This window comes from Balaenoptera acutorostrata, chromosome X, assembly GCF_949987535.1.
Source record: "Balaenoptera acutorostrata chromosome X, mBalAcu1.1, whole genome shotgun sequence".
Lineage (NCBI taxonomy): Eukaryota > Metazoa > Chordata > Mammalia > Artiodactyla > Balaenopteridae > Balaenoptera > Balaenoptera acutorostrata.
In genome coordinates this window covers 59,032,246-59,059,182 of record NC_080085.1, presented here as the reverse complement: position 1 = coordinate 59,059,182, position 26,937 = coordinate 59,032,246, and the positions used below count along the sequence as shown (strand labels likewise).

General features: G+C 39.0%; 1 protein-coding gene across 2 annotated transcripts; it reads right to left on the bottom strand.

Moving 5' to 3' along the window:
- On the bottom strand, window positions 1-26,237 carry YIPF6 (Yip1 domain family member 6). Of its 2 annotated transcripts, none has more exons than XM_007189931.3 (7): window positions 25,892-26,237; window positions 13,710-13,838; window positions 12,585-12,663; window positions 9,874-9,916; window positions 7,508-7,633; window positions 6,710-6,867; window positions 1-5,009 (listed from the first exon to the last, which is right to left on the bottom strand). In XM_007189931.3, exons 1-7 carry the CDS (start codon window positions 25,946-25,948, stop codon window positions 4,891-4,893), a joined length of 711 nt encoding a protein of 236 aa, XP_007189993.2. In that variant the 5' UTR covers window positions 25,949-26,237; the 3' UTR covers window positions 1-4,890. The 2 variants fall into 2 exon arrangements, with proteins under 2 accessions (XP_007189993.2, XP_057394598.1); XM_057538615.1 differs by having other exon boundaries at window positions 25,858-25,977.
- Between the last annotated feature and the right edge of the window lie 700 nt (window positions 26,238-26,937).

The following is a 26,937-nucleotide window of genomic DNA, read 5'->3' as shown; positions in this document are numbered from 1 at the left end:
TTCCAGTGTTTTTTATTTGCACATTTAATATTCACAAATCATTTTACAGATTTATTCTTTTCACAGGTTCTTTATTTACAGGAAAGATCAGGATTAAAACAGCATCGAAGAGGACCAAGAAATTACCAGCAGAGATGGTGCAGAATACAAAGGCTCTAAAAGAGAACAGAGTGAACAAGAGCAGTGTGTAGCCACTTTCTACCAGGCTGGAACACTGACTTCATTAAGGCAAAGCCTTTATTTACTGTGTTATTTCTTCACCCCACCTAGTTTAACCCAAATAGAAAGGCATTCTATTTTCACACTACTGCTCTCTGAGGTCTTAGGAATATAGCTGGTACTACATGTGACCAGAGGCATCCCTTGACTATAAACACCTGAATAGACACGTTAAATTTTGATGTGTTAACCATCCCTCTGGGAGAATCTTAATGAAAGAGGCAGAAGCTGCTTGATTCTTAAGACTTTGAGAAAAAGGGGAGGGGTGTATGTGTCTGGTGGTGGGAGGAGGGGAAAGAACAGGGGCTCAAGGAGGAGTGAAGGCAGCAAACCTAACTCTTCCCAATGTACAACCACTCTTGTGTCTTTCTCAGATGCTACTAATATAGTATTCTAGTACTCAGAAAAAAACGAGTTATTGACCTCCAGTGAGCTGTACGTTGTAATGGCTAGTAACAGGGAACATACCCTGGGGAGGAGGTGTATTCATTTCATGCGTATAACAATGCAATTCAAAACTGTGTCCTACTATGATCTCAGTTAATGTGTTTTCCTATTTTAAATCAATTCACTGTGTGACCCTGGGCAATTTACTTAACCTTTCTGTGCCTCAATTTTCTACCAGTGAAATGAGGATTGTACCACTTTATGTTGAAGATTGGAGGAGATGCATGAAAAGCACTTAAGAATAGTGCCTGGCCAAATCCATAGAGACAGAAAGCAGACTGATGGTTGCCAGGGGCTGAGGAAAAGGGAAAAAGGGGATGACTGCTAATGGATATGGGGTTTCTCTGTGGAGTGATGGGAATGTTCTAAAATGAGACAGTGGTGATAGTTGCACAATTACATGAATTACACTGAATTATATATTACTTTAAAAGGGTGAATTTTATGGTAAAGTGTATCCCAATAAAGCTGTTACAAAAAATTCTTAAAAAAATAGAATAGTGTCTGGCACACAGTAAGTGCCCAATAAATGTTAGCTATTATTTGTAGTAATATTATTGTCACATTATTATTTAGCCATCTTATGACCTAAGTAAATCCCTAGAAATTCTTTATTTTTCATAAAAGCCCACAGAATCTAAAAAAGTATTTCTAATTTACATATATGCATTAACATTCACGCATTTATTTCTATCCAAATTGTCTCAGAAATGAACAGTTTAATTAAGAAGCATAATTTCAGTATTTTACTCTGGAATAAAACAACTGCATGCAATGGTTGTCTGATCATATCATGATAGGCTTTAGATAAATTCCAATGACTTGATGTTATCCAAGAATTGGAAATGATGGGAGATTTTCATTTTCATCTCCAGGAATAAACAGGAAGTTCAAATACAGTAAGTACCTAGATTATATAACGTACACAATTAAACCTTCAAATATAGGCTTGTTAGCCTTCTAATCACATTTTGGGGGACACTTTATAAAAAGACAAATACAGTAAACAGTAAAATGCTTACTAGCCCCATGCCCTGTGATCCCCTCACCTTGCCCAAAAGAAAATCCCCACCACGATGAAAAGATACAACTCAACTCATGTAATAAACCACTTAAGAGGCAAAAGACTTGACGATTAATGATTGACTTTTAAGACTACACTGCAAAAAGATGTTCACATCAATTGAGTATTTATAATCTGAACAGCAATTAAATCCAGTCTTCGCCTTTCCTATTGCTAAAGAATATGACAACGGAGTCTCAATCTCAGAAGCAGGAGCAGCAAGTGATAAGCCACGATGGCAGTAATGCACATTAGGCAATGATGCTCACATGCTTGAATTTCATCTAAAGTGTGAAACCTTCCAATTCCCGGAACAGGGTTTCCTTTGTTGGAGTCCCCTTCCCTTCTAGTCTTCCTTTCTATAATTAGCCACGTGCCTCTGTAGCAAATCAGGGAAAGCTGCGTTGAGGGTTACAACTTCCAGATACTCAGGTCTTCCATGACAGAAAGCAATGCACATTTTTGCATATAATAAGAAAATATTTATTTATACCCTCAAATTGACCACTCATTTTCAGAAAGATAATTAAATCTCCATTTTACCCGCCTTCATTTAAATCAAATAAAACCATTCCCTAAGTCACCCAAAAGCAACAGATTAAAACACAGAACAAGTTGCCTTAACACCCAATATGTATAACACCCCCCTCACACACACACAAACCCCACCAAAGTTGTGGCCTTAGGAATTTCTGACCAAATATTTAGCCTGAGTAAAATTCAGTGAAGATTTAATTCCCTTTTGAGAAGCATGATTACTTCTTTAATTTTACATTATAATCATTGGGATAGATTACAAAACAACTTTGGAAGAGAGATGTTTTTAGTGGGAAGTTAGAAAATTTCAGACAATGGAAATGGATGATAATTTAGGACCAATTTTAAAATCAGAACCAGTTTCAAAATATTTTCTTTATCAATTCAAGACTGAAACATTGGCTTTGTCCTAACAGGGTTTATTTTGAAATTTAAAAGGGAAATTGAAACAAATACAAATACATAACCAAAATATCTAGACAACGCTGGGACAGAGGGGACCAATTTTGTAATGCTCTGTAACTGAATATCATTCCAAGTACTCATTTGTCCTAGTATTGTTCATTTGGTTAACCTGGGGATGGAGAAAGTATATTTTAAAAATTATATATCTATGTGTAGGTCATCTTTAAATACCAGTGAATAAATATTTAAATTCCATGATAAAGAAAAAATGTGGAGTAAGAAATTCCTATCTTTATAAGTAACTATATTTACAATGAATGTTTTCTGCCTGACTCCTAATCTTTGTCTATTAAGAGTTTTTCACTGTGCAATTTATAGAAGGCAGCAGCTCATATTACCTTAAAAGAACCCTGATTAGCTCAGAATCAGCCTGTCCCAGACACTCTGCTCCCTGAAAAGCCTTCACACTTGTGTGCATAAATAGCTGAGAATACAAGTAGGTGCACATGTGCAAAAAAGTACTTCTCTAAAGGAGAGCTAATTGGCTTTACAAATAAAGTCTAAAACCAAGAAAATAAATTGCTATCCCCAACCCGAAAAACACACCTAATGAAAAAACTGCTAAGCCCACTATGAAAAGGCAGCAGCTGTAAACTCAACTCATCCTACCTCATGCTCTTAAGCATCTAGTTGTTCTGTGAAATCAGCCATTAGAACACTAAATCCCTCCATGTTTACATGGTTAAATGCAGCCTTTGATTTAACTTTACTTTTTAGTTAGAGGCCAGACTACACAGAACAGCAAGAAATTCCTTACAGCTATGCTGTATCCAAACTGCCTCATTCTACCCTTAAGAGAAGGTGCCCACATGATAATATGCATTAGGGACCTACCAATCTAAATTTCTGAGGTCTTCTACTTGGGTAAGTTCAAGCATTGGTCCACTGAGAGCTTCAGTCAAAGGAAAATTACAAGTTGACTGCTAACACCTTAGCTTGCATATGCAGAACTGGGGAGTAAGATTAAAAATTAAGAGCGTCCAGCCATAAAAATGAAACGAAATTGAGTTATTTGTAGTGAGGTGGATGGACCTAGAGTCTGTCATACAGAGTGAAGTAAGTCAGAAAGAGAAAAACAAATACCGTATGCTAACACATATATATGGAATCTAAGAAAAAAAAAAAAAGGTCATGAAGAACCTAGGGGTAAGATGGGAATAAAGACGCAGACTTACTAGAGAATGGACTTGAGGATATGGGGAGGGGGAAGGGTAAGCTGTGACAAAGTGAGAGAGTGGCATGGACATATATACACTACCAAACGTAAAATAGATAGCTAGTGGGAAGCAGCCGCATAGCACAGGGAGATCAGCTCGGTGCTTTGTGACCACCTAGAGGGGTGGGACGGGAGGGAGACGCAAGAGGGAAGAGATATGGGAACATATGTATATGTATAACTGATTCACTTTGTTATAAAGCAGAAACTAACACACCATTGTAAAGCAATTATACTCCAATAAAGATGTTAAAAAAAAATTAAGAGTGTCACTGAGGTGCTATTAAGCATGGCAGAAAGGTGACTATACAGAAAGACTAAAAAAGCCTATGTTTTAGATGTCCTTTGCTTTTTTTTAAGCAACAAGTGCAGAATTTTCTCTAATCAAAATCTGAATCTTGCTTAGTAGATGTTTTCTCCTCCCACATCTATGAACCCCTTTCCCAACCTCTGTCATTGTCTTTTTAAGCTTAAGAGAAGTAAAATAGACTATCCCTTATTATTTATGAAAAGAGAGGCATATTCTAATAGTCATAAGGCAATATGTTTAAGAGCTGCACCTGAACTGGTATTCTCAAAACTGAAAATATAGTTACCAACTCTATTCAACTTGTAGGATGTATCCATGTGCTTCCCGAGTCATTGGTTGTCACCCAAATGGACCACAGTGACCCCATCATGCCTTAAGGAGGCATTATACTGTGTGTACTATGCACACATATTTTAAAGAAATAACATTAAGAAGGAAAGGACGGCCTTTCAAACATCAGTTCCTTACATAAATGGTGATGGTGCTTTATTGTTCCCTTTTAATCTCCTCATATACCCAGTTACCAAATACCTCCAAAATTAGACAAAAGAGGGCCAGAGGCAAAACTCCACGGTGAATTGCATCTTTGAAATGAGCTTTGAATTCCCTGGTTTTTAATTTCCATTTCCTGATTTACTGAGGAGTGAAGGTGAGAATCATCCAACTGATGACAAAGTAAAACAAGAAAACAGGATAAACAGCAAGGGCTTTGCGGTTTGGAGGCTGGCTATCAGCAAGGAAAGCTGTAGAGGCTAAACAAAGCAAAACAAGACAACAAAAAGGAATATTTAATACAATAAGACTGTCACAACTACTAACATTTACTAAACTTGAAGGGGCCTGGCATAGTCTGGGACACAGAATTATATACTATAAGTTCAGTTACATTTGTGATCCTCAGAGAAAAAGGCATTTGGCAGCAGAGTTTTCCAGACAGCTGAGGGCTACCTGTTTCAAGTATGAAAGCTTTGAAAGGTTTCAACCATTTAAGATGGAAACCTTTCTAAAAGGGGTTTCTTACCCTTTTCTGAGAAGTTACTGAACTGTGCTAAATAGGCATTGTTCTTAATAAGTTATCAGCTCTTTTAGATGCCAATCCTCTTGTCTGTCCAGGAAACACCTACTCATCTTTTTACTCATCGATAATCACCCTTCAAGGAAATCTTTCCTGAACAACCATCTGGTATCCTGCCACCCCAGGTAGAACTGCCCACTTACCTCTTCTGTGTCCCCACTATACCCTGCATAGAGTTCCATTGCCCACCTGGAAAACTTTATTGCCCTTAAGTGTTTACATGCCTAGATTGTGAACTCGGAGGATAGAGACCATGCCTAGCACAATGCCTGACACACAGTCTGTGCTTAATACATATTTGCTGAATTACAGGAACTTCTCTCTCATCTAAGATTCTACTTGCTGAACCGCTGTGGGCCTGGACACTTGATAACTAAGCTATTCAGAACTACATGGATGTGTATGGTAAATTATCAGACTCTAAGTGAGGGAATGAGGGGCTCTTCCATGGGTAGTTAAAGCGCCCAAGCTTAATACAGTCCTTGGAATATCAATTCTGGCATTCTCAGACCTTACTTTTGGATTACTTCTTGGCTTTTAACCATGTTCCAGAGCAAAGAGATGTTATTGCACATAAAAATATTAGGCAGTCTGTCTATCCCATTAAAAAGAAGCTAGTGAACACTTCCAGTTTAAGGTGGAATTTTAAGAGAATTTTAGGAAAGTACAAACAATGAGCAAATAGCATTCATTGCCACTGCAACAGGCTCTCACTAATCTTTAGCAGAATTTTCTACTGAAGCAGACAAGTACTATGATACTTAACAACCTATACTGGGAGGTAGTATAGTACATTTCTAGACAGGTACGTGATCTGCTTGGGTTTGAAATTTGATTCCCCTATTCACTAGTTATGTGTCCTAGGGCAAGTTGCTTAACCTCTCTGGGTCCGTTCCTCATCTATAAAAATGGGACCAATAATAACTGTTTTTATTTATTAGGGTTGTTGTGAGGGTTAAATGAGATAATATATATGAAGTACTTATGACAGTGCCTGGCCTACAGTAAGCAATTGGTAAATGCTGGCTATTATGATTAATTTGTCAGGAAAAGGCTCAAGTCATTTCTCAAGTCACCTATGCCTCCTATATGCCAGGACTAAGCTAGGTCTAGTGTAATCTCCTTTTTCAACCCTATCCATTATTTAAGGATTGAAAAAAAAAAAAAGACGTGACTCTCCACATCTCGGAAGTCCAGATAGCCAACTCAGATAAGATGAACATTATCCCTACTGAGAGAAGACGGTTCTATGGATGACACTGGCAAGAATCATATCACTCACATGTAACTTATAAGTTACACTGCTCCTCATCTGATCTTCATCTCTAACTCATGTTTCGGTCTGCTCTGTTACTGTAGAGATAAGTACGTTCTTACCTACTATAGACCAGGCAAACATCACGATCACCACAAAAAGCCGGACCATGAAGTTTATTGGTCCTGGCTCGGCCAAAAGTACCAGCCGGCAAACCAGCATTGCCACCGTCAGGGGAAGTATACAGTAACCCAGCACACAGAGGCTCTGAAAAAAAGATCTTAAAAACAACATACATCCATAAAGATCATAAATATAGCTGATCTGTATCATGATACAGTTTATTACACAGATTTCTATGTATCACGGATCGTTACCTTCCTTCAGATACATAATACCTATACCCTAATGTTGATTTTATGAGGATAGGCCTCTGTATTAAACATGTGCTTTAGTTTTGCTCTCCCCATACTCTCCTCCTCTCTGCTTAAACTCCTTAAGAGTCAGCCATCTAGGATCTAGATGATCTGCTCTAATTCCTAGAGACCTCCTTCTCCCACTGAACCTCTAAGAATGGTGTTTCTTAATCTTTTCTGGTTTACAGACCTATTTCAGAATTTGTTGAAAACTATGGACCATCTGTTCCCAAAGACAGACATAATCTTCTAACACAAAAAATTCTGCCTACGATTTCAGGGGCTGGAGAGAGAGCACTGAAGCTTATCAAAGGACCCCAGATAATTTAAGGTAATTTAATTCAACTAGGTTATCTCTGTTCAGTGGTTTTAAGAGAACTTTCTTTTTGGCTCTCATTTATTTTGATTTTTCTTTTTGAAAAATACATAACTAGCCAGACTTCCTTAAAAATCTAAGATATGCAACCTGGCAAGGGAAAAATGATGCATTTTAATAATACTCACATGTTTCCTCCAAGAAGTTTTGAGTTGAGGGTGATGGTAACTGCACCAAACCAGACAATGACAAACACTTCTGCAAACTGGGGCCCTCCATCTTTTTCGCTATCTACAGAGCCTCTCTGAAGCATTCTGTGAAAAGGAAATGGCATGAGAATTGCCTAATCTTTTATTTAGAGCAACAAAGTTACGGCATGGGTTCTCAAACTTTGAATCAGGGAGCTGCCCTAAACCTCACCTGAAGATCTATAATATGTAGGCTGTACAAAAGGAAAATGCCTGAAGTATATGGCAAGGCTCCCTTATTTCAAATTCCAAATGCCTCAGGACTAAAAGAGGTGCTCCATTTGACCTCATGGGAATGCTTAAATGGATTACCAAAGACCTTTTTTGGTTAAGCAGAGGGTATAAACTGAAGGGCTAAATGTGGCTCACAGACATGAGGTTGTTGGTCCATGCAATACTTAAAATGGTCTTAAATTCAAGTTGATGTTATTTTAAAATTGGGAGGTATTTCTGGATTTTCTTGAAAAATCATAAGAGTTTCTAACACTGGACCTGCATTCCTACATGGCAACTCTCAGGTGCAGTTGACACAGCAGCAGATTCCTTCACGAGGGCTTCTGGTAACCAATTCGCAATGCATGCATGTACACATTTGAATTTGTAATCCTTGGGTTAAGGTTCTAGTTCTGGCATTTAAAAATGGAAACAGTCTATAAACCTATTTAGTTGTTGATTTTTAAAAATCAAAACATACAGATTATCACGAAAAGGCTTTGCTTTGAAACTGAGTAATTGAACAGTCACTTATATCCTCTCTAAAAATTTTACAGATGTAAACTGTTTTGAATTTTGGACTCAGAACACTTGTACTCTGTGTCATTTTTTCCAGTAACAGAATAAGTAACATCAAACTCACAACCTCTTCTTATCACAAAGTATAGAGAAGTCACACAGTAAGTCTTGCCCTGCTATGCTATTTGCCAGTACAGGCTTTTGTATTCTATGGTTCTGCATACTCCATTCCAAGTCCTGACAATCTAGTGCAAAGAATGCTGGCCCTCATCACTTGTTGTCTGGAACTCCTATTGCTTCAGCACGGTATGACGGAAAGAACATTAACTGGCCTGAAAGGCAGGAGACTCAGATATTGATCCTAATTCTGTCACTAGATATGGAAACTAGATATGGAGCAGATCACTTGATGTCCTGGGACTCCAATTTTCTTCTCTGCAAATAAGTGGGATTAAACTCCATAATCTCTAAGGTTAATCTTTCAAAACTAAAAAAGTATATGCTCAGAGCTTCTAATATAAACCCTTTCATCAAGGCACTGGATTGTTTCCCTTGATATGGTTATTAAAGGCATAAGATAGAGCACTCCACGTTTTTACCTAAATTACCATGTGCTTGACTTACATTTAAAAATGGGTAAAGAAGCCAGTAAGAAACTTGAATTTAAAATCATAAAAGGTTCGGCCTGGAAAGGACCCTCAACCATCTCCTTTTATAGATATGGAAAAGGAGACCCAGAGAGGTTAGGTGGGAAGAGATGTGTAATAATTGCAGAGGTAGAGAATGGGCAGTCAAGGAAATCTGAGGTTGAATTCCAGGTCTACCACTGAATATGTGACCTTGGTTCAGTCCTCAATCTCTTTGAACCTGAGCTTGTTTGTCAAAAGAGGAAAAATATTCACTTCTTGTTATGAGGATAAGAGAAGGTATTTAAAAGTTTTCTGTAAGCTGAGAAAAATCATTATACAAATTTTGGTTATTAGCGGCCGAAAGTCACTCTGCTGATAGCAAAGTTAGGATGAGAACTCAGAACTGAATCCTAGTGCAGTATTTTTTCCACTCTACCAGTGGTTATATTCCCCTCTCCAGCGGAACTATGCTTTCCTTCTTCTGTCCTTTCCCTTTACATACAATGCATATGGAAAACATAACACTTTGAAACATGATCTTGCTTTGAACTCTACCACTTCTACTCTAATTTACTCACTTATACTTTTAGTAAATTTTAAAAGAATTATGTTTGCAAATAAACAGTGCTTAAACCTACAGATACTTAATTCACTTAGCTTAATGAGGTACATGAGTGTGAATAAATGTTGAACAGAAATGGCTAAAACAGGATAAGAAGTCATTGGTAAATGAAGGTGGGCATAATTTTCACATCTTTAAATTCCATCACTCTTTGAATTGATCTAGAAAACTACTTGACTTTTTAGATTTAAATACATAAGGAGTACAATATGTCATAGAAGTCCTAAATGAAATATTCAGTCAAAATCCCCTTCAATTTTGAAACTCCATGAAAAAAGTCTAATCTATCTCAAATGACAAAGAAAGGAAATATAAGTACTTACAATGCAAGCGTCACACAAAGGATCAAAGGGCCCCATAAATCCCCTACAAGAAAAGACAGAAGACTGTTAAGACACAACCATGTATAGTGTTTTCTGTCTTTATTCCAATATGTACCTCTCCCACTCTTGGAATTCAGACATCAAGGCTCTCCCTGTCTGCCCAAGCCTTCCCACCTCTGCTATCCCTCTGCTGGCCCTCCCTGCTCCCCAATTCTGAATGCCCTTCTTCATATATCCTTTAAATTTTGTTCACTTCACATCCCACAAATCACCCCTCTCCCCACCTACTAAGCCACATTCCAGCATGCTATAGTTAAAGACCAACGAGCAAGGAATCAAAAGACTTAAGTGCCCTACCCTACACCGTCAAAAAGAAGACTAAAGCCAAGTCACTTTACCTATCTGAGACTACATTAGACAAGGCAAGTATAATCAGGTTTACCTCACAAATATGAAAAACAAAGCTGGGAAGAAGTGACGTGCCCAAGTTTCCGTAAACAGTTAAGTGTGGGGGTGGGACCAGAACCTAGAACCAAAACCAGAATCTTCTGATTCCTACTACAAAGTCCTTTCCACTCTGCAACTGTTTCCCTTTCATAATTACTACATTGAACTAGCACAGAATTGCTGTTCTTACAGGTGAAAAAACAGCCCAACACTGGTAATTTCATAGGGTTAAATGTTAACAAACAACATGAAAACCTTCTGAAAACTATAAAGGCTCTGTCAACATTAGGTCTAATCACTGTGGTTCTCAATCAATAGCTGTTGGGTGATTAATAAACCAACAGTTCAGTAACATACAGCTTAAAGCACAATTATCTTCCTCAAGTAATATGAAAAAAGGTACATATACCACTTCTAACTTTAACCTCACTTGTACATAACTTTACTTGAAAGAAGTGTGCATATGTACATACTTACGTCTTTTTCTTTTAAATTGTTTATTAAATAAACAATAAATTGTTAAAATTTATCAACTGAAAAGCTGAATTCAAGTACAATTGACATTAATATGCTGTTTTTTTTAAATGCAGTGAAGATTGTTTTTAATTTGTAAAAGATTCATAACAGTATTTTAAAACTATTCTTATTCTTGTGAAATACATAAAACACAAAATTTACCATTTTAGTCACTTTTAACTGTACAGGCACGGAGTATATTCATTGTTGTGCAAGCACCAAACCATCCATCTCCAGAACTTTTTCATCTCCCAAACTGAAACTCCAACCCATTAAACAATAACTCCTCAATACCCCCTCAGTCCCTGACAACCATCATTTAACTTTATGTCTCTATAACTCTGACTACTCTAGGTACCTAACAGAAGTGGAATCATATATGTCCTTTTGTGTCTGGCTTATTTTACTTAGCATAATGTCTTCAAGGTTCATCCATGTTGTAGCATGTATCAGGAATTTCACTCCTTTTTAAGGATGAATAATAACCCATTCATATATGGCATATACCATGGTGTATATAACACACTTCGTTTACCCATCCAACCACTGATAGACGTAAGAGTTGTTTTCACCTGCTGCTATGCACATGGGTGTGCAAATACCTGTCTGAGTCCGTGCTTTCAATTCTTTTGGGTATATACCCAGAAGGAGACGTGCTGAATCATGTGATAGTTCTATACTATAAATTTTATATACTATAAAGTTATGTGGTAATTTTTTGAGGAACCACCATGTTGTTTTCCACAGTGGCTGTACCATTTTACATTCCCACCAGCAATGCACAAGAGTTCCAATTTCTCCACATCCTCACCAACACTTGTTATTTTCTGTTTCTTTGACAATAGCCATCCTAATGGATCTGAAGTGGTATCTCATTGGATAAGACAGCTTTTCTGAGGAAGAAACTTCAACCTCAGAAAAGTTAACTGTCTTATCCAAGATCACACACTATTCAAACACTGATTTGCCCATGCTCTTTCCACTATATACGAGCTGTAGCAAATCATGTGTCAGCTTCAACCCACAATGTACTATGTTGAAAAAGATTCTGACGCTGCATCCAATTGCCACACAGTGATGGCACATTTGCCACATATTTGACATCCTTATATTACAGCTGAAATGCTGCCAAAGTAGAACATACACTCATGTACAACATCATTGTTACTATTCTCAAACAACAGATTCAATTTTTTTCTGACAAAGGGTACTAAGAAAAACCAAGAATGCTTGAAAAGAAAAGGTCTAACAATTTTAAGAATAAAATCTAAATAACAGCATAATTTTCTGCAAACACTGTTTTGGAACTCCTGAAGAAAGCAGTCAACAGACTAAATGATCATTCTGAAAATAGAAATGTCAATAAAATACTATTAATTTGTTAAACCTTTAATGGGTATTAGCTATTATTCTAATTTAACATTTACACATTTTGCCTTTCCCTTGGAAATCATTAGCTCTTTGGTTGAACAAAGTCCCTATGTCTTTGCCACTTCCAGAAATATTCTTTGCAGTGTCTATTATAGCAGGTGAGAATATACAGTCTATATTTATTGATGAGGACAATATATTCAGCAAAATCTTCCAATCTCTGAAATTCCATCCTAAATTTTTAACTTTTTTCAAAAACTTCATTTATATATTTTTTCATCCTGCAAAATGACATCAGTTTTATTACCACAGAGCCTTTGCCTTATAAAATACTTATGATAAGGTATAGCAAAGCCTCAAAATCCTTATATACTTACAATCTCTCAAAAGAGTATTGCTTTTCCTTGGGTACAAAACATGCATGAATTTTTTCCCAACAGCTTTTAGATCACGCATCTGAAAGACATAAACAACTTGTACTGTGATGACCAAGGTTGCCAAGCAGCTCCCTCACTTAATTTGCTAAAATTTCTTATATTTCAATCTCCTGGGAGCCCTTCATTGAATTTTAGAGCTATAACTCCAGTTTAATTCCTTCACTATACAAACAAACCAGAAAGGTGGGGTTTTTCTATTAACTCCTTTTTCTATTAACTTTTCCTATTAACTCCTTAAGCCAACATCTAACTCTTTACCACATTCATCAGTTCTGTTTTGATTTTTTAAACTCCACAAAAGAGAAATATAGCCCTCCTAATATGTTACTTAAAGAAACGAAAATAATAGCACTAGTAAAATCTCCTCTGCAAAACACAGCACCTAACTTTCAGTTCATACATGATGAGGTCACAAGGGGCAATCAGCCTGCTCCCAAGCTAACACATTCTTCACAATATGTAAAGTCAATTAATTTTCAACATTCCCATACATTCTGGCAAATGAATCCTAGAAGCCAGATTTTTAAAAATCAAGACATTTAAAGAAGGGTGCAGTCATATAAACATGACCTCTCAAAATATAGTTGAGGTAATTCTGTCCTAATTTTTTCAACCTAGAAATTTCTTCATGTCATTAATAGTTCTTCGTAAACATGACTTTTAATGGTTGTTTACCATTCTACCACATAGGTGTAACATAATTTACTTAACAGATTACTCTTCTTTGCAACTTTCTCCCATTATAAATATTGCTGTAACAAACATCTTTGTATAAATATTTTTCTGTATTTTTAAAAATATTTTTGTATTAAAATTTTTTCCTTATACCTAGAGAAGCGGAATTATCACCTCAAAAAGACTGGACATTTTAAGTTCCTTAATATCAATTACAGCCAAACTGCTTTCCAAAAAGGCTGTACCAAATTATTCTCTAGGGGAGAACCTTAAATTTCAATAAATAAAATACACTGAAAACCAGGGAACCAAACAAAAATATTACAAAGTGCTATTAGCTATTTAGCCCCATGACACTGAACAGAAGTTCTCTCAACTCGTCTAACTTACAATGGTATTCTGAACAGATTCATTCAATGTGGAGCTGTCAAATTCCCGAATGCGAGATCTCATGGGAATGGTGATTTCTCCTTCCACAGGGATGTCTTGTGAGATAGATATATCTGAAAGGCCTGCAAACTGAGAAGAGTTAGGGACAAAAATTTAAAGCCTGTAATAAACTGTAGGATTCCCCCAAAGACATCATCATTTCCCAGAAAGCAGGACTATGTCTTTTTGTAGGATTTTATACAGTTTTTAAAATAAGGTGTTAGCTCACCAGACGTCGAACAATGCAGTTAGCTAAAATTCTCAAATGCTTATTCCTTTTAACTTAAAGAAGGAGATGGCGAACAATGGAAAAAATTATAAAGTAAATGGCATAGACTTTCTTGCCCTCAAATATTTGGTTTCTTTCAAGCATGAAATCTTTTTTTTTATATCTTTATTGGAGTATAATTGCTTTACAATGTTGTGTTAGTTTCTGCTGTACAACGAAGTGAATCAGCTATATGTATACATATATCCTCATATCCCCTCCCTCTTAAGCCTCTCTCCCACCCTCCTATCCCACCCCTCTAGGTCATCACAAAGCATCAAGCTAATCTCCCTGTGCTATACAGCAGCTTCCCACTAGCTATCTATTTTACATTTGGTAGTGTATATACGTCGATGCTACTCTTTCACTTCGTCCCAGCTTCCCCATCCCCCACACCCGTGTCCTCAAGTCCATTCTCTATGTCTGCGTCTTTATTCCTGTCCTGCCCCTAGGTTCATCAGAACCTTTTTTTTTTTTTTAGATTCCATATATATGTGTTAGCATGCGGTATTTGTTTTTCTCTTTCTGACTTACTTCACTCTGTATGACAGACTCTAGGTCCATCCACCTCATTACAAATAACTCAATTTCACTCATTTTTATGGTTGAGTAATATTCCATTGTATATATGTGCCACATCTTCTTTATCCATTCATCTGTCGATGGACATTTAGGTTCCTTCCATGTCCTGGCTATTGTAAATAGTGCTGCAATGAACATTGGGGTGCATGTCTCTTTTTGAATTATGGTTTTCTCAGGGTATATGCCCAGTAGTGGGATTGCTGGGTCATAGGGTAGTTCTATTTTTAGTTTTTTAAGGAACCTCCATACTATTCTCCACAGTGGCTGTATCAATTTACATTCCCATCAACAGTGCAGGAGGGTTCCCTTTTCTGTACACCCTCTCCAGCATTTATTGTGTCTGGATTTTTTGATGATGGCCATTCTGACCAGTGTGAGGTGATACCTCATTGTGGTTTTGATTTGCATTTCTCTAATGATTAGTGATGTTGAGCATCTTTTCATGTGTTTGTTGGCAATCTATATGTCTTCTTTGAAGAAATGTCTATTTAGGTCTTCTGCCCATTTTTGGATTGGGTTGTTTGTTTTATTGATATTGAGCTGCATGAGCTGTCAAGCATGAAATCTTAACAGGATATAAGCTAGTAAGATTGCAGAACTTTTAGTGACCTTTCAGTGATCACATCTTAGCACAGCCACAATTCTGTTGCACTTCTGCTCCTTAGTGGGCTCCAGTCGCCTCTGCTGGCTAAAAAGGAGCATTATGTGAAATCTAAAGGGGAACTGGGAAGAACATGGCAATAGCAAAACACATCATTATTTACACTCTTTTTACCAGATTACTGGCAACCACAGATCAAATAACATTTCCAAAGTGAACTGCAAGACTGCAAACTTTTAAACTCTTACGTTCATGTGCCAAATTTGATTACTGTGACTGAAACTCTAGAATCTTCAAGTTCCTAAGAAAACAGAAGCAATCCCTTCTCATATGGTTTTTGGCCCAATGTTTAGTGGGCAATAGTTACAAGTAAATGAAATACAAGACAGTATACTAAAATTTTAGGAAGAATAAGGTTGTTCAAAGAACTTATGAAAAGCAGCTTGTCAATCACACTCTTAATAAGGGAAATGCAAATTAAAGCTACTTGAAAATTCTTCACCTGTTAGACAGGCAAAAATCCAAGTTTGACAACACATTCTGCAAGTGAAGCTGAGGGGTAAAAGCACTCACACACTGCTGGTGGGGAGGCAAAATGGTACTAGGCCCTATTGAAGATGAATCTGGCAATATCTAGTAAATTTATATATGGATTGCTCACCACTTTTAGGAGTCTAAAGTGGTAAAAATACAAAAAGACATATATATATACATATATATATATATATATGTATATATATACATACACATACACACAAGCCTCTTCATTACAACACTACCTGTAAAAGTGAAAAACCTGAGAATAGCCCAAATACCCATCAACAGAGAACCAGTTGAATAAAGCATGGTATGTCCACATAATGGAGTGCTATGCAGCTGTAAGAAGGAATGGGGATATCTCTAAAGAACTATTATGGAGTGTTAAATTAAAAAATAATGTTGAGGAAAGTCTGTATACATGCTACCACTTATCTGAGAAAAGAGGGGATACAAATATATATACATATCTGAATATCTTTTAAATATAAGAAATAAGTCATGTAATGTGACCTGTCACATGTAATGTAAGAAATGTCATAGATTTTTTTTAAAAGAGGCTTCCTAATTAGGAAAGGAGGGAATAAGGTGGAGGAAACAAGTAGAGAAGTTAGTCTTCTTGGAACACACATTGTTCTGTATATATAACTTGAAATCATATAAATACTTCACAGAATTATGAGACAAAATTAAAATTTAAAAGCAGTCCCAAAAACTGAAAGAATAATGAAACAAATAAACCTACTGAATTAAATACACAACGACACAGAGAGCAACTATTTCAAGTGACTTTACAACACTGTAATTTGACTTCCTATTAGGATGCAGAAAGCTGGAATGAGCATCCCATCCACTAGAACAATGAGAAAAAGCTAGATTAACTACAAAATCATAACTTTCCTTGAACCCATCAGAGAGCTGAGGTTGTAGGGCAACCAAGCAGCATGAATGAAATCTAAGGAAAGACAGGCACTTACTTCCAAGAAGAGATGGGACATGAGCAATGGCTCATCTGTGGCAAAGCACGAGAAGACAACACTGGGCATCACACAGATGGTTAAGAATTCAGCTAAAATTTAAAATGAATTGCTAAAGACCAAGTGTTGACTGGTATGAGAGTACAGCGTCCCTGGAAGCATTAGACACAAGAGGCATTCACACCCACTTGCAGGCTCTTCTCCACAGACTTCCATTGGTCCAGGTGTGAGGGGAGTAGCTGCCTCTTCTGAGAAAAGCACAGAGACCGGCTCAGACCCTTCTCCCGTACAGAAAAAGAGCCTTAAAGCTGCTGGGGGAAGATCAGCAAACTCTGTTGTCTCCAGAGCACATGTGAAAACCCACTGTGGCTGGGGAAAGGGAAAAGACAAACCTCACTACTCCTGGGGAGGGGTGGGAAATCATCCTGAGGCCAGACTATCAGAGTCTCCCTTCAGCTGGGGGAGAGACAGGATCACTGAGAAAAGTCTCACCCAGGAAGAGTCAGGGACACATGACCTACCTAAGGCAGAGGCTGGACCAAAACAACAAAGAATCTCCACCTCCCAGGTACCCACCACAAGGCTAGCAAGTATGCAGTAACAAGCAATAGCAGTCTAGTGCTAAGGGAGGGGCTAGAGCTTGGAGAGAAACCCACTATTTTACGCAGGGGCAAAGGGAATGCAGAAAACTAAGCATGGAGGAGGAACATTAAGAAAAACACTGGGAAAACCTAGTGCCCACCCTAAGCACAAGGTAATAGGAGAGGAATTTGAAGCTGATAATGCATTGAAGGTTCCCATATCAAGTACAAAACCCAAATACAGTTCAACTCCTTACTATATTGACTTAACCCCCATAGTAACAACTTAGCAGAAAAGATGTGCCATTTCCAGGCAGTCTCTACTGTTACACATGATGGGCAGCGATCAATAAAAAAATCACCCCTTCCCCATAAACACACACACACACACACACACACGGGAAAACAACCTTCTGTGACAAGACAAAGCAATTAAACCAGACTCTGAGGTGACCCAGATGTTAGAATTTCAGAAGAAAAAATTACCATGAATACAATTAATATGTTAAAAAGGCTCTAGTAGAAAAGATATATGCATGAATGATGGTGAATTTCTGCCAAGAGATGGAAACTCTAAGAGTCAAATAGTAATAATGCTAGAAGTAAGTGAATATAGTAACAGATGAAGAATGCCTTTGACAGCCTTATCAGCAGACTCAACAGAACCAAATAAAGAAATCGGTGATAGGTCAGTGAAAATTATCTAAACAAAAACAAAAAGAGAAAAGTTAGAAAAGAAAAAAATTACACACATCAAATCATTGTATTGTACACCTTAAACTTGTACAATGTTATATGTCAATAGTATCTCAATAAAACTAGAAAAAAACAAAAAAAGAACACCCCAAAACAGAACAGAGCATGCAAGAACTGTGGGTCGATATTAAACAGTCTAATTTGTATATTATTGAAATCCCACAAGAGGAGAGAGATAATGGATCTGAAAAAAATATTTGAAAAGATAACAACTGAATTGTTTTCCAAAAATAATGAAGACATCAAATGACAGATCCAAGCCCAGAAAACCCCAATCAAGATAAATACCTAAAGACAAAAGCAAAAATCCACAAACCTAGACACATTCACACGACTGAAAACCAAAGATAAAGAGGAAAACCTTAAAGGCAGCCAGAGAAAAAAGACATTGCAATCAGAGGAAACAGGTAACAGACATCTCACCCAAAACTACATAAGGCAGAAGAAAATGGACACACCTTTAGAGTGCTGAACAAATAAAACTGTCAACCCAGAATTCTAAACCCAGCAAAAATAGCTATTAAAAATGAAGGCAAAACAATGACTTTTTTCAGATGAGCAAAAGCTGAAACATGCACTACAAGAAATGTTAAAGGATGATCTTCAGAAAGGAATATGATATCAGAAGGAGATTTGGATTTACACAAGGAAATGAAGATATCCAGAAGTGGTTTAAATGAAGGTAAATATAAAAAATATTTTTTTATTTTTAATTATTCTAAAAGATGATTGCCTAAAGCAGAGGTCACCAAACTTCTTCTGTGAAGAACCCAAATAGTAAATATTTTAGGTTTTGAGAGCCAAATGGTTTCTGTTGCAACTGCTCAACTCTGCCACTGTAGCATGAAAGCAATCAAAGACAATACACAAAAAATTATGTTTGGCTGTGTTCCAATGAAACCTTATTTACAAAAATAGGTAGTGGGCCAGACTTTAAATTATAAAAATATAACATTTAGGAGACAACTGGAAATTTGAACACTGACAAGATATTTGATATTAGGGAATTATTGATTTTTTAGATGTACTAATGATATTGTGGTTATGTTCTTTAAAAACAGAATCCTTATCTTTTAAAGATACATATCAAATATTTACTAATGTAATGATGCTGGGGATTTGCTTCAAAATAGTATAGAGGGAAGTGGGTAGGGCTATAGAAGAAAGAAGATTGGCCATAAACTGGTAATTATTATTGAAGGTTGGGTACCTGAGGGTCCACTTTACTATTCTACTTTTGTGTGTTTGAAATTTTTCTTAATAAAAAGTGAAAAAATAAACAAAAAATTCCTAATTTTAGGGACCATCTAAGTTCTTTATTCTTTTTGCCTCCCCTCCCCAAGCCAAAATGAATCTAAATATAATCAAGCCTCTAGATCTTAGAGTTTACAGGAAATATGTGGACAGAGGCACATACTAAAAATACCACAAGGATACAATCAGCCAAATACAGAAAGTGGAGAATTCTACAAGAGAAATGACTGAATTTAAACAAATAAATTACATTAAAAAGAGGAGAACACATATATTAAAAGAGACTTATTGGGACTTTCCTGGTGGCTCAGTGGTTAAGAATCTGCCTGCCAACACAAGGGACACGGGTTGGAGCCCTGGTCTGGGAAGATCCCACATGCCGCAGAGCAACTAAGCCCATGCACCACAACTACTGAGCCTGCACAAGCCACACCTACTGAGCCTGCGTGCCACAACTACTGAAGCCCATGCGCCTAGAGCCCGTGCTCCGCAACAAAAGAAGCCACCACAATGAGAAGCCTGCATACTGCAACAAAGAGTAGCCCCTGCTCGCCGCAACTAAAGCCTGCACGCAGCAACAAAAACCCAACACAGCCAAAAATAAAATAAATTAAAAAAAAAAAAGGAAAAGAAATGTTCCTTTAAAAAAAAGAGAGACTTACTAACCAAATGCAATTTGTTGACCTTGTTTGGATCCTGATTTGGACAAATTGTAAAAACACATTTTTTCTTTTAGAAAATTGGGAGGTGAACAGAGATTAGATGATATTAAGGAGTGATTATTATTATGCTATGTGTGATAACAAAAAAAAGTCCTTACCTATTAGGGAAACATACTGAAGTATTATGGGTAAAGTGATATGTCTGGGATTTGCTTTAAAACACTCACAAAAGATCATGAAAGACAAGGAAAGACGGAAGAACGATTACAAACTGAAGGAAACTAAGGAAAAATAACAGCTAAAGGCAATGCGAGATCCTGGATAAGATCCTGGAACAAAAAAGGACATTCGTGGAAATCCTGATAAAATTTAAATAAGATCTGTAGTTTAATAGTGTTGTACCAACATTAACTTCCTGGTTCTGATCACTGTACTATGGTTATATACAATGTTAACACTAGAGGAAGCTGGGTGAGGGGTATACAGGAATTCTCTGTACCATTTTTGCAACTTTTCTATATGTCTAAAATTAGTTCAAAATAAAAAGGTTAAAATAATACTCCAGAAAAAAAATATGGTGGGGAAATAAATGAAATAAGAATAGCAGAATGTTGATAGATATATGGGATTCGTTATACTACTCTTTATTTTATTTACATATTTGAAAGCTTCCGTAATAAAATGGTAAAATACATCACTTCCTTGTTTCTGCCATTCCCTCAAACTACTCTCCTTCCTCTCCTCTTCTCTGATCAAACTGCTCTTCACTCTCCCACTCTCTTAATCCTTTGTAGTCTACACTAGTCTTCCCACAACTTTACTGACATTGCTAATAGTGACCTCATAATCAAGAAATACAAGAATCTGGGGACTTCCCTGGCAGTCCAGTGGTTAAGACTCCATGCTTCCAATGCAGGGGGTGCGGGTTCGATCCCTGGTGGGGGAACTAAGATCCCACATGCCGTGGGGCATGGCCAAAAAAATATAAAATAAATAAATGAAAGAAAACCTGCAAGCAAAAAAAAGAAAAACAAAAGAAATACAAGAATCTTTCCTCAGTTTCACCCTTTGAATATTCTTCAGCACTTAATGTGTAAACCAACCTGTTTTGAAATCATTATTCTCCCTTTACTAGTATGACACTGCCCTTTCAAGCTCCAGGATTGCTTGTTTTGAGCTTTCTTGCTGCCTGCTACTGCTAGGGTAGACAGGGCAGTGCAGAAGGAATGGGCTTTGAAGCCAAATGGGCCTTTGCCCTCCCTCGGAAACAACACTGCTACAAGAATTAGGTAACACCTGCATGTCACCTAGCACATAGTCAATGCTCAACATGTGGTATCTGGAGAGCCTTGGTTAAGAGTGCAAGCTCCTGGAGGCAGGCAGCCTGAGTTCAAATCCTAGCTCCATCACTTACTACCTGTGTGACAATGAGCAGGTTCCTTTTCCTCTCTGTGCCTCAGTTTCCTCATCTGTAAAATTGAGATAATCGTACTATCATCACAGGGTTGTCCTGAGGAAGAAATATATTAATACAAGTAAACCACTTAGTAGCAGGCTCACAGAAGGGGATAGATACATGTCAAGAGCTCAGGTTCAAGATTCCCAGGGAGTCAATTCAGGTTCTGTCACTGCTGTAGAATAAAGTATTTGGCTAGCCTTTGTCCTTTGCTCCTGGGAGGCAGCCTCTAAACTCCTGGGATTTCCTAAATGATAGTAATATTTTTGTTATTCATAGTGGGCCCTAATAGTTTAGCTAACAGGTGAGCCCTGGTACACCGCTAGTTTATGTTAATGAGATGACAGCATGGTGGCTAACCACTGCTAAAAGACCAAACACAAGATTAGAGGATTGGGGGTTTGAGTCCTGTGATACAAACCTGGCCTCTTGGAAGCGGAGGAGGCAATGATCCAGTCAACCACACCTACATAATGAAACCTCAATAAAAACTCTAGATATGTGGGTGAGCTTCCCTGGTTGGCAATACTCTGCATATTGTCACACATCGATGTATCAGGAGGGTAACAGTGTCCTGTCCTGACTCCACAGAGAGAAGACAAGGACGCTTTCTGTTAGGGACCATCTCAGACTTCAACCTACGCATCTCCCCCTTTTGCTGGTTTCTGTTGTATCCTTTTGCTATAATAAAAGTGTAATTTTAAGTACAGCATTGTCCTGAGTTCTGTGAGTCATTCTAGTGAATTACAGAGCCTGAGGGGATCACGGGAACTCCTGAATTTGTAGCCAGTAGGTCAGAAGTGAGGGTGGTCTTGGTCCTGCAGCTGGTATCTGAAGTGAGGACATTCTTATGGAAGACTGTGCCCTTAACTGGGGAAGTTTGGCCTAACTCCAGCTACTTGGTTTCAGAAGTCACTGCAGTCACTAAAGTGCCATGTGATTCCCACTCATCCCCCATCCCAACCCTTCCTCAGTATCTCTTCTCCAGAGAATCAGTGACATTGCTCAGCGAACTGAGCCAGGATCTGTGGCTCTCTAGCCCCATATATGAGACAATACCACCAGGACCTCAGCTAGTGGACCCTGCTCTCTGACTAGCCCCTCAGTGGGGATGAAAGGTGACTTGGACCCCATGTCCCTCCCCTTCCTCTGTGCAGGCAGCCTTGTGCACATACATACACATGTGTGCACATAAACACATGTGCACACTTTGCTGCCTGACTTGGGCCAATGAGGGGAGGAGATAGAGGCAGGGCCAAAAACACACAGTAAAAGCAGGGACTGCAGCCTTAAGAAAGTGGCTGGGAGCAGATGGCTCATACTATTGACCAAAATCCTGAAGAGAGAAAGGAGTCAACAAGGTGGAGGGAGGGGTGGGGTGGATCAAGCAGGAAACAGCTCAGTCCAAGAGGTGGGGGTGGGGGCTTAGTGGCATGGTCTCTAGCCAGCACCTTCACCTGGGACCAGCTTCCTTCCAGACCCCAGGCTACAGCGATTATTATGGCTCTTTTTCCTGCTCCTTAAACAGACAGGCAATAGACAGGCATTACCCAAGATTCTGTATTTTCAACTCTATGCAGATGACTCCTAAATCAACCTTTCTAGTCCTGACCTCTCGTGAGCCCTGAAGTCCAGATTTCAGTGTCCAACTACCTGTTGGATATCTATTGGATGGCCTGCCAATATCTCAAACTAAACATTTCCAAAAGTGAATTAATCAACTTTTAGGGCCCTCATTCTCCTCTTCTGTATTTCTGTTCAGGGTATCACTTCCTCCCATTTGTCTATAGCCTTGTTTTTCAAAATGTGATACTGGGAGGAGCAGCAGCAGCACCATCTGAGAGCTTATTAGAAATGCAGAATCTTAGGCCTCATCCCAGACCTACTAAATCAGAATCTGCAATTTAACAAAATACCCCAGATGACTGCTATGCACGTTAAAGTTTGAAAAGCACTATGTAAGACACATGCTCCCTAGCACTGCAAACCCTCGAGGATTCCACCTTACTCAAATCTTCACATCTGCCACTGCTGTAGTCCAGACAGTCATCACTTCTTCCTGGAACTACCGCAACAGTTGCACTGGTATCCTAGATTCCAGATACTCCCCATGGTAACTCTTCCTCTGTTATGTTGTCAAATTCATGATTTAAAACCCTTCCCTCCTCAAAACTTTCCAGTGGCTCCTTGTTGCCTATTAAACCTCCTGGCATAGTAGTCAATAAGAAGAAATAACACTACATGATTAGTATGTGCCAGGCACTCTACCAAGTGTTTTATGTGTTTTAACTCATTTAATCCACCAAACAACCCTGTATTACTTTATCTCCATTTTACAGACAGGGAAGCTGAGGCATGGAGGGGTTTGGTAATTTCCCCAATATCCCAGTTAGTTAAATGACAGAGCATAGAACCAAACCTAGACAACTTGACCCCAGAGCACACATCCATAACCACTGTTCCATATTGCCTCCCTAATTTAGTAGCCTTATCTTTTAAGGTTTACCTCCTAATACTTCCCTGTGCTTCAGCCAAAGTAATCTCTCTGTTGTTCTACAAATGCATTAGCACCTCCTAACCTCTGTACCTTCACCAATGAGAGGCTGTGTAGCATTACTAGAAACAGTCTTGGTTTCAGAAGCAGACCTAAGTTCAATTTTCAGCCTAGCCACCCTAGGGAAATCATCAGATCTCTCTGAGTCTCATCTCCTCACCTGCAAGTAAAACATAGTTCAAAAACCACCTAACTGAAATAGTTGCTGTGAAGTTTAGAAAATATACAGAGGATGTTTAGCACAATCCTGGCACATAGCAGGTGGTCAATCACTGATAGCTCTTATGCTCACCTGCAATTCAAATCCCACCCATCCTCTGAGGCCCCCTCAAATATAACTTCTACCATGTAGCTTGCTTCATCACCCCAACTAGACATGACAGCATCTTCTTTTAAATTTTGTTAATATTTTATGTGTAACTTTCTTATATAGTGTCTTATTTTAGCATTGTACATTTGTCTTATCCCTACAAATTAGACTGTAAGCACCATAAGGACAGGCCATTTGTATTTCCTAAAGCAAGTAGCATAGTGTATTACACACTGTGGGAGTTCAATAAACATTGTTGAATAGAAGTGGACTGGATACTGAGTAATGAGTAACCAGAACCACTAAAATTAATTGGGGGAAAGCTTCATAAAAGAGGAGTGGGGCAGTTTAGATGAAAGACAGGAACTAAAAACACCTAAGCACCTGTAACTACGTCATACCAGGCACTATGCATATATTAGTTCATTTAGTACTCTAATGCTGTGGTGACTTACTAGCCTCATTTTCCAAATAAGAAACTGGGGTTCAGAGTGACTTCCTCAAGGTCAGAAGTCTTCCATGAGAACTTGGACCTACTCACTCTCTTTCACTGTTGTATCTTCAGTGCCTAAAAGAGTGCCTGGAACATAGTGGATACTCAATAAATATCTGTCAAATGAATGAAGTGATGAACAGATAGAGCTAGTAAGCAGAACCAAAACTAGAATCAGTTTCACCGGACTCCCAGGTCAGTCCTCTACGATGTTAAGTTGCCAATTTAAAACAGAGAAAAGGGATGTACCATTTATTGAGCAACTACTATATAACTAAACACTATTTGGTATATAACTAAACGTTGTTTGGGAGGAGGGATTGGGGGACAGAATGTTGAGCTGACTACACTCAGTTATGGCACTGATTGTATTAGACACTTCACATAATTTGTCATTTCAACTTTGTAAAAACTCTTTGAGGCAGGTATTTTTATCTCCATTTTACAGATGAAAAAACACTCTCCATGAAATGACTTGCCCAAATTCACACAAGCGGCAGAGTGGGTGATAACTTTAACTCCAAGTTAACTTTAACTCCAAAGCCTGTGTTCTTAAATACTTGTCCAGGCTTTGGAATTGTAGTATTTGCAGTAGAAATCCTATCCTCTGCAGAGACAGGAGCAAGAGAGCATCATGAAGAGGACTGCAAGGAGCTGCGACAGGGAGGGCAGGGATAAAACCAAGACGACTGGGGGTCACTAAGCAAATCAATAGTCAAGTTATAACGTCCCATGGGAAGTAATCTCTCATTAATCCCAGAATGCTGCTACTCCAACAAGGGCTAGTGACAAGTCTCCATAAAATGAGGGGACAGCAGATGCAAAGATACTTAAATCGCCTAAAGCTCAGCATTTAACAAAATGCAGGGGACGAGGATGAAAAGGAAAGTGAATGAAAGTTTCCCAAGAAGGCGTGGAAACAACGCGGGTGGGGGGAAGCGGTTAGCCCAAAGAACAGGCGCAGTGTTGGGACCTGTTCTGGCATCGGGTACAGGAAGGACCTGCCGTGAGAAAGGGCTTCCGGCTCTTTCACGCCACGAGCCCGTCGCCCGACTTCCTTAAGGGGCATCTGCCTCACCCTCGGTCCCTTCTGTCGCAGAACCCAAGCTCACCAGGGGCCTGGGCGTTGCTGTCCCCGGGTCTCCTGGAGACTCCGCCGCTTCCGCCATCTTGGCCCTCCTTCTGCCGGGTCGCTCCCACAGGCCTTTGCGGAACCTGAGACGTGGAGGCCGCGGCCCGTCAGCGCGTCTGCGCGTGGAGGCTGCGTCACCGAAAAGCGCCTAGCAGCTGCTAGCGGCCCCGGCCCTCCTCCGTCGTCCTCTGGGTGTTGGGTAGGGGTCCGCGTCGCCTCGCTTCCCTTCTTCGGGGCCACGGGTCTCGCTAGACACGCTCCCTTTTTAACACTCCACCCCGATTCTCAGCGCACTCCCGTCGGCTGCGGGGCCGCCGCTTCCTTCTCTCCCCCCTTCCACCTCTTCGCGCCCCCCGCCCCCGCCAGCGTCTGCTTCCGGCTCTCTGCAGGAGGATCGGGGTGCCGCCTCCCACCCCAGCACTGCACCTTAGGGAAAAAGCCTGCGCCTCCCCCCAGCGGCCGAGAGATTTCCTTTCCCAGTTGCTGAATAAAGGGATGAAGCCCACCTTAACAACTGCTCCCTCCACTGTCACCCTCGCCTGGATGATTCCCTGCGCTTCTCATTCCGCTACCTAGCAGCTTCCCACTTACTGGACTGTTACAAGCTTTCATACTGTCTCCACAGCGACCTCCAAAATTGCTTTTCTCCCTCACCCCCTTGGGGGCGGGGTGGGGGGGAACTTCTCTGTATACATTGGCCAACATTTTAATCCCACCACAATTTACCACAGTTTACCAAGTTGCTAAGCGATTTAGGGCAAGTACTGAAGATGTTCAAGGCTGAAAGAGGGCAATTATTGTAAGAATAACTTTTTAAAGAAAACTCCTGCATGCCCCTGTCTCGTTTTCCTGTCCTATCTCGGGACTTTCTCTGTGTTTCAGACTCCAGTTCACCTCACCTCAGGCTAAAATGAGCTCAGGCAATACATCCATTGTTGATGCAAGCAATATGCAGGGTACTGAGTGCCCACTGGGGCAAGTAATTACCAGTTTTCCACTTTTAACAAACAGGGTAGGGGATGATGT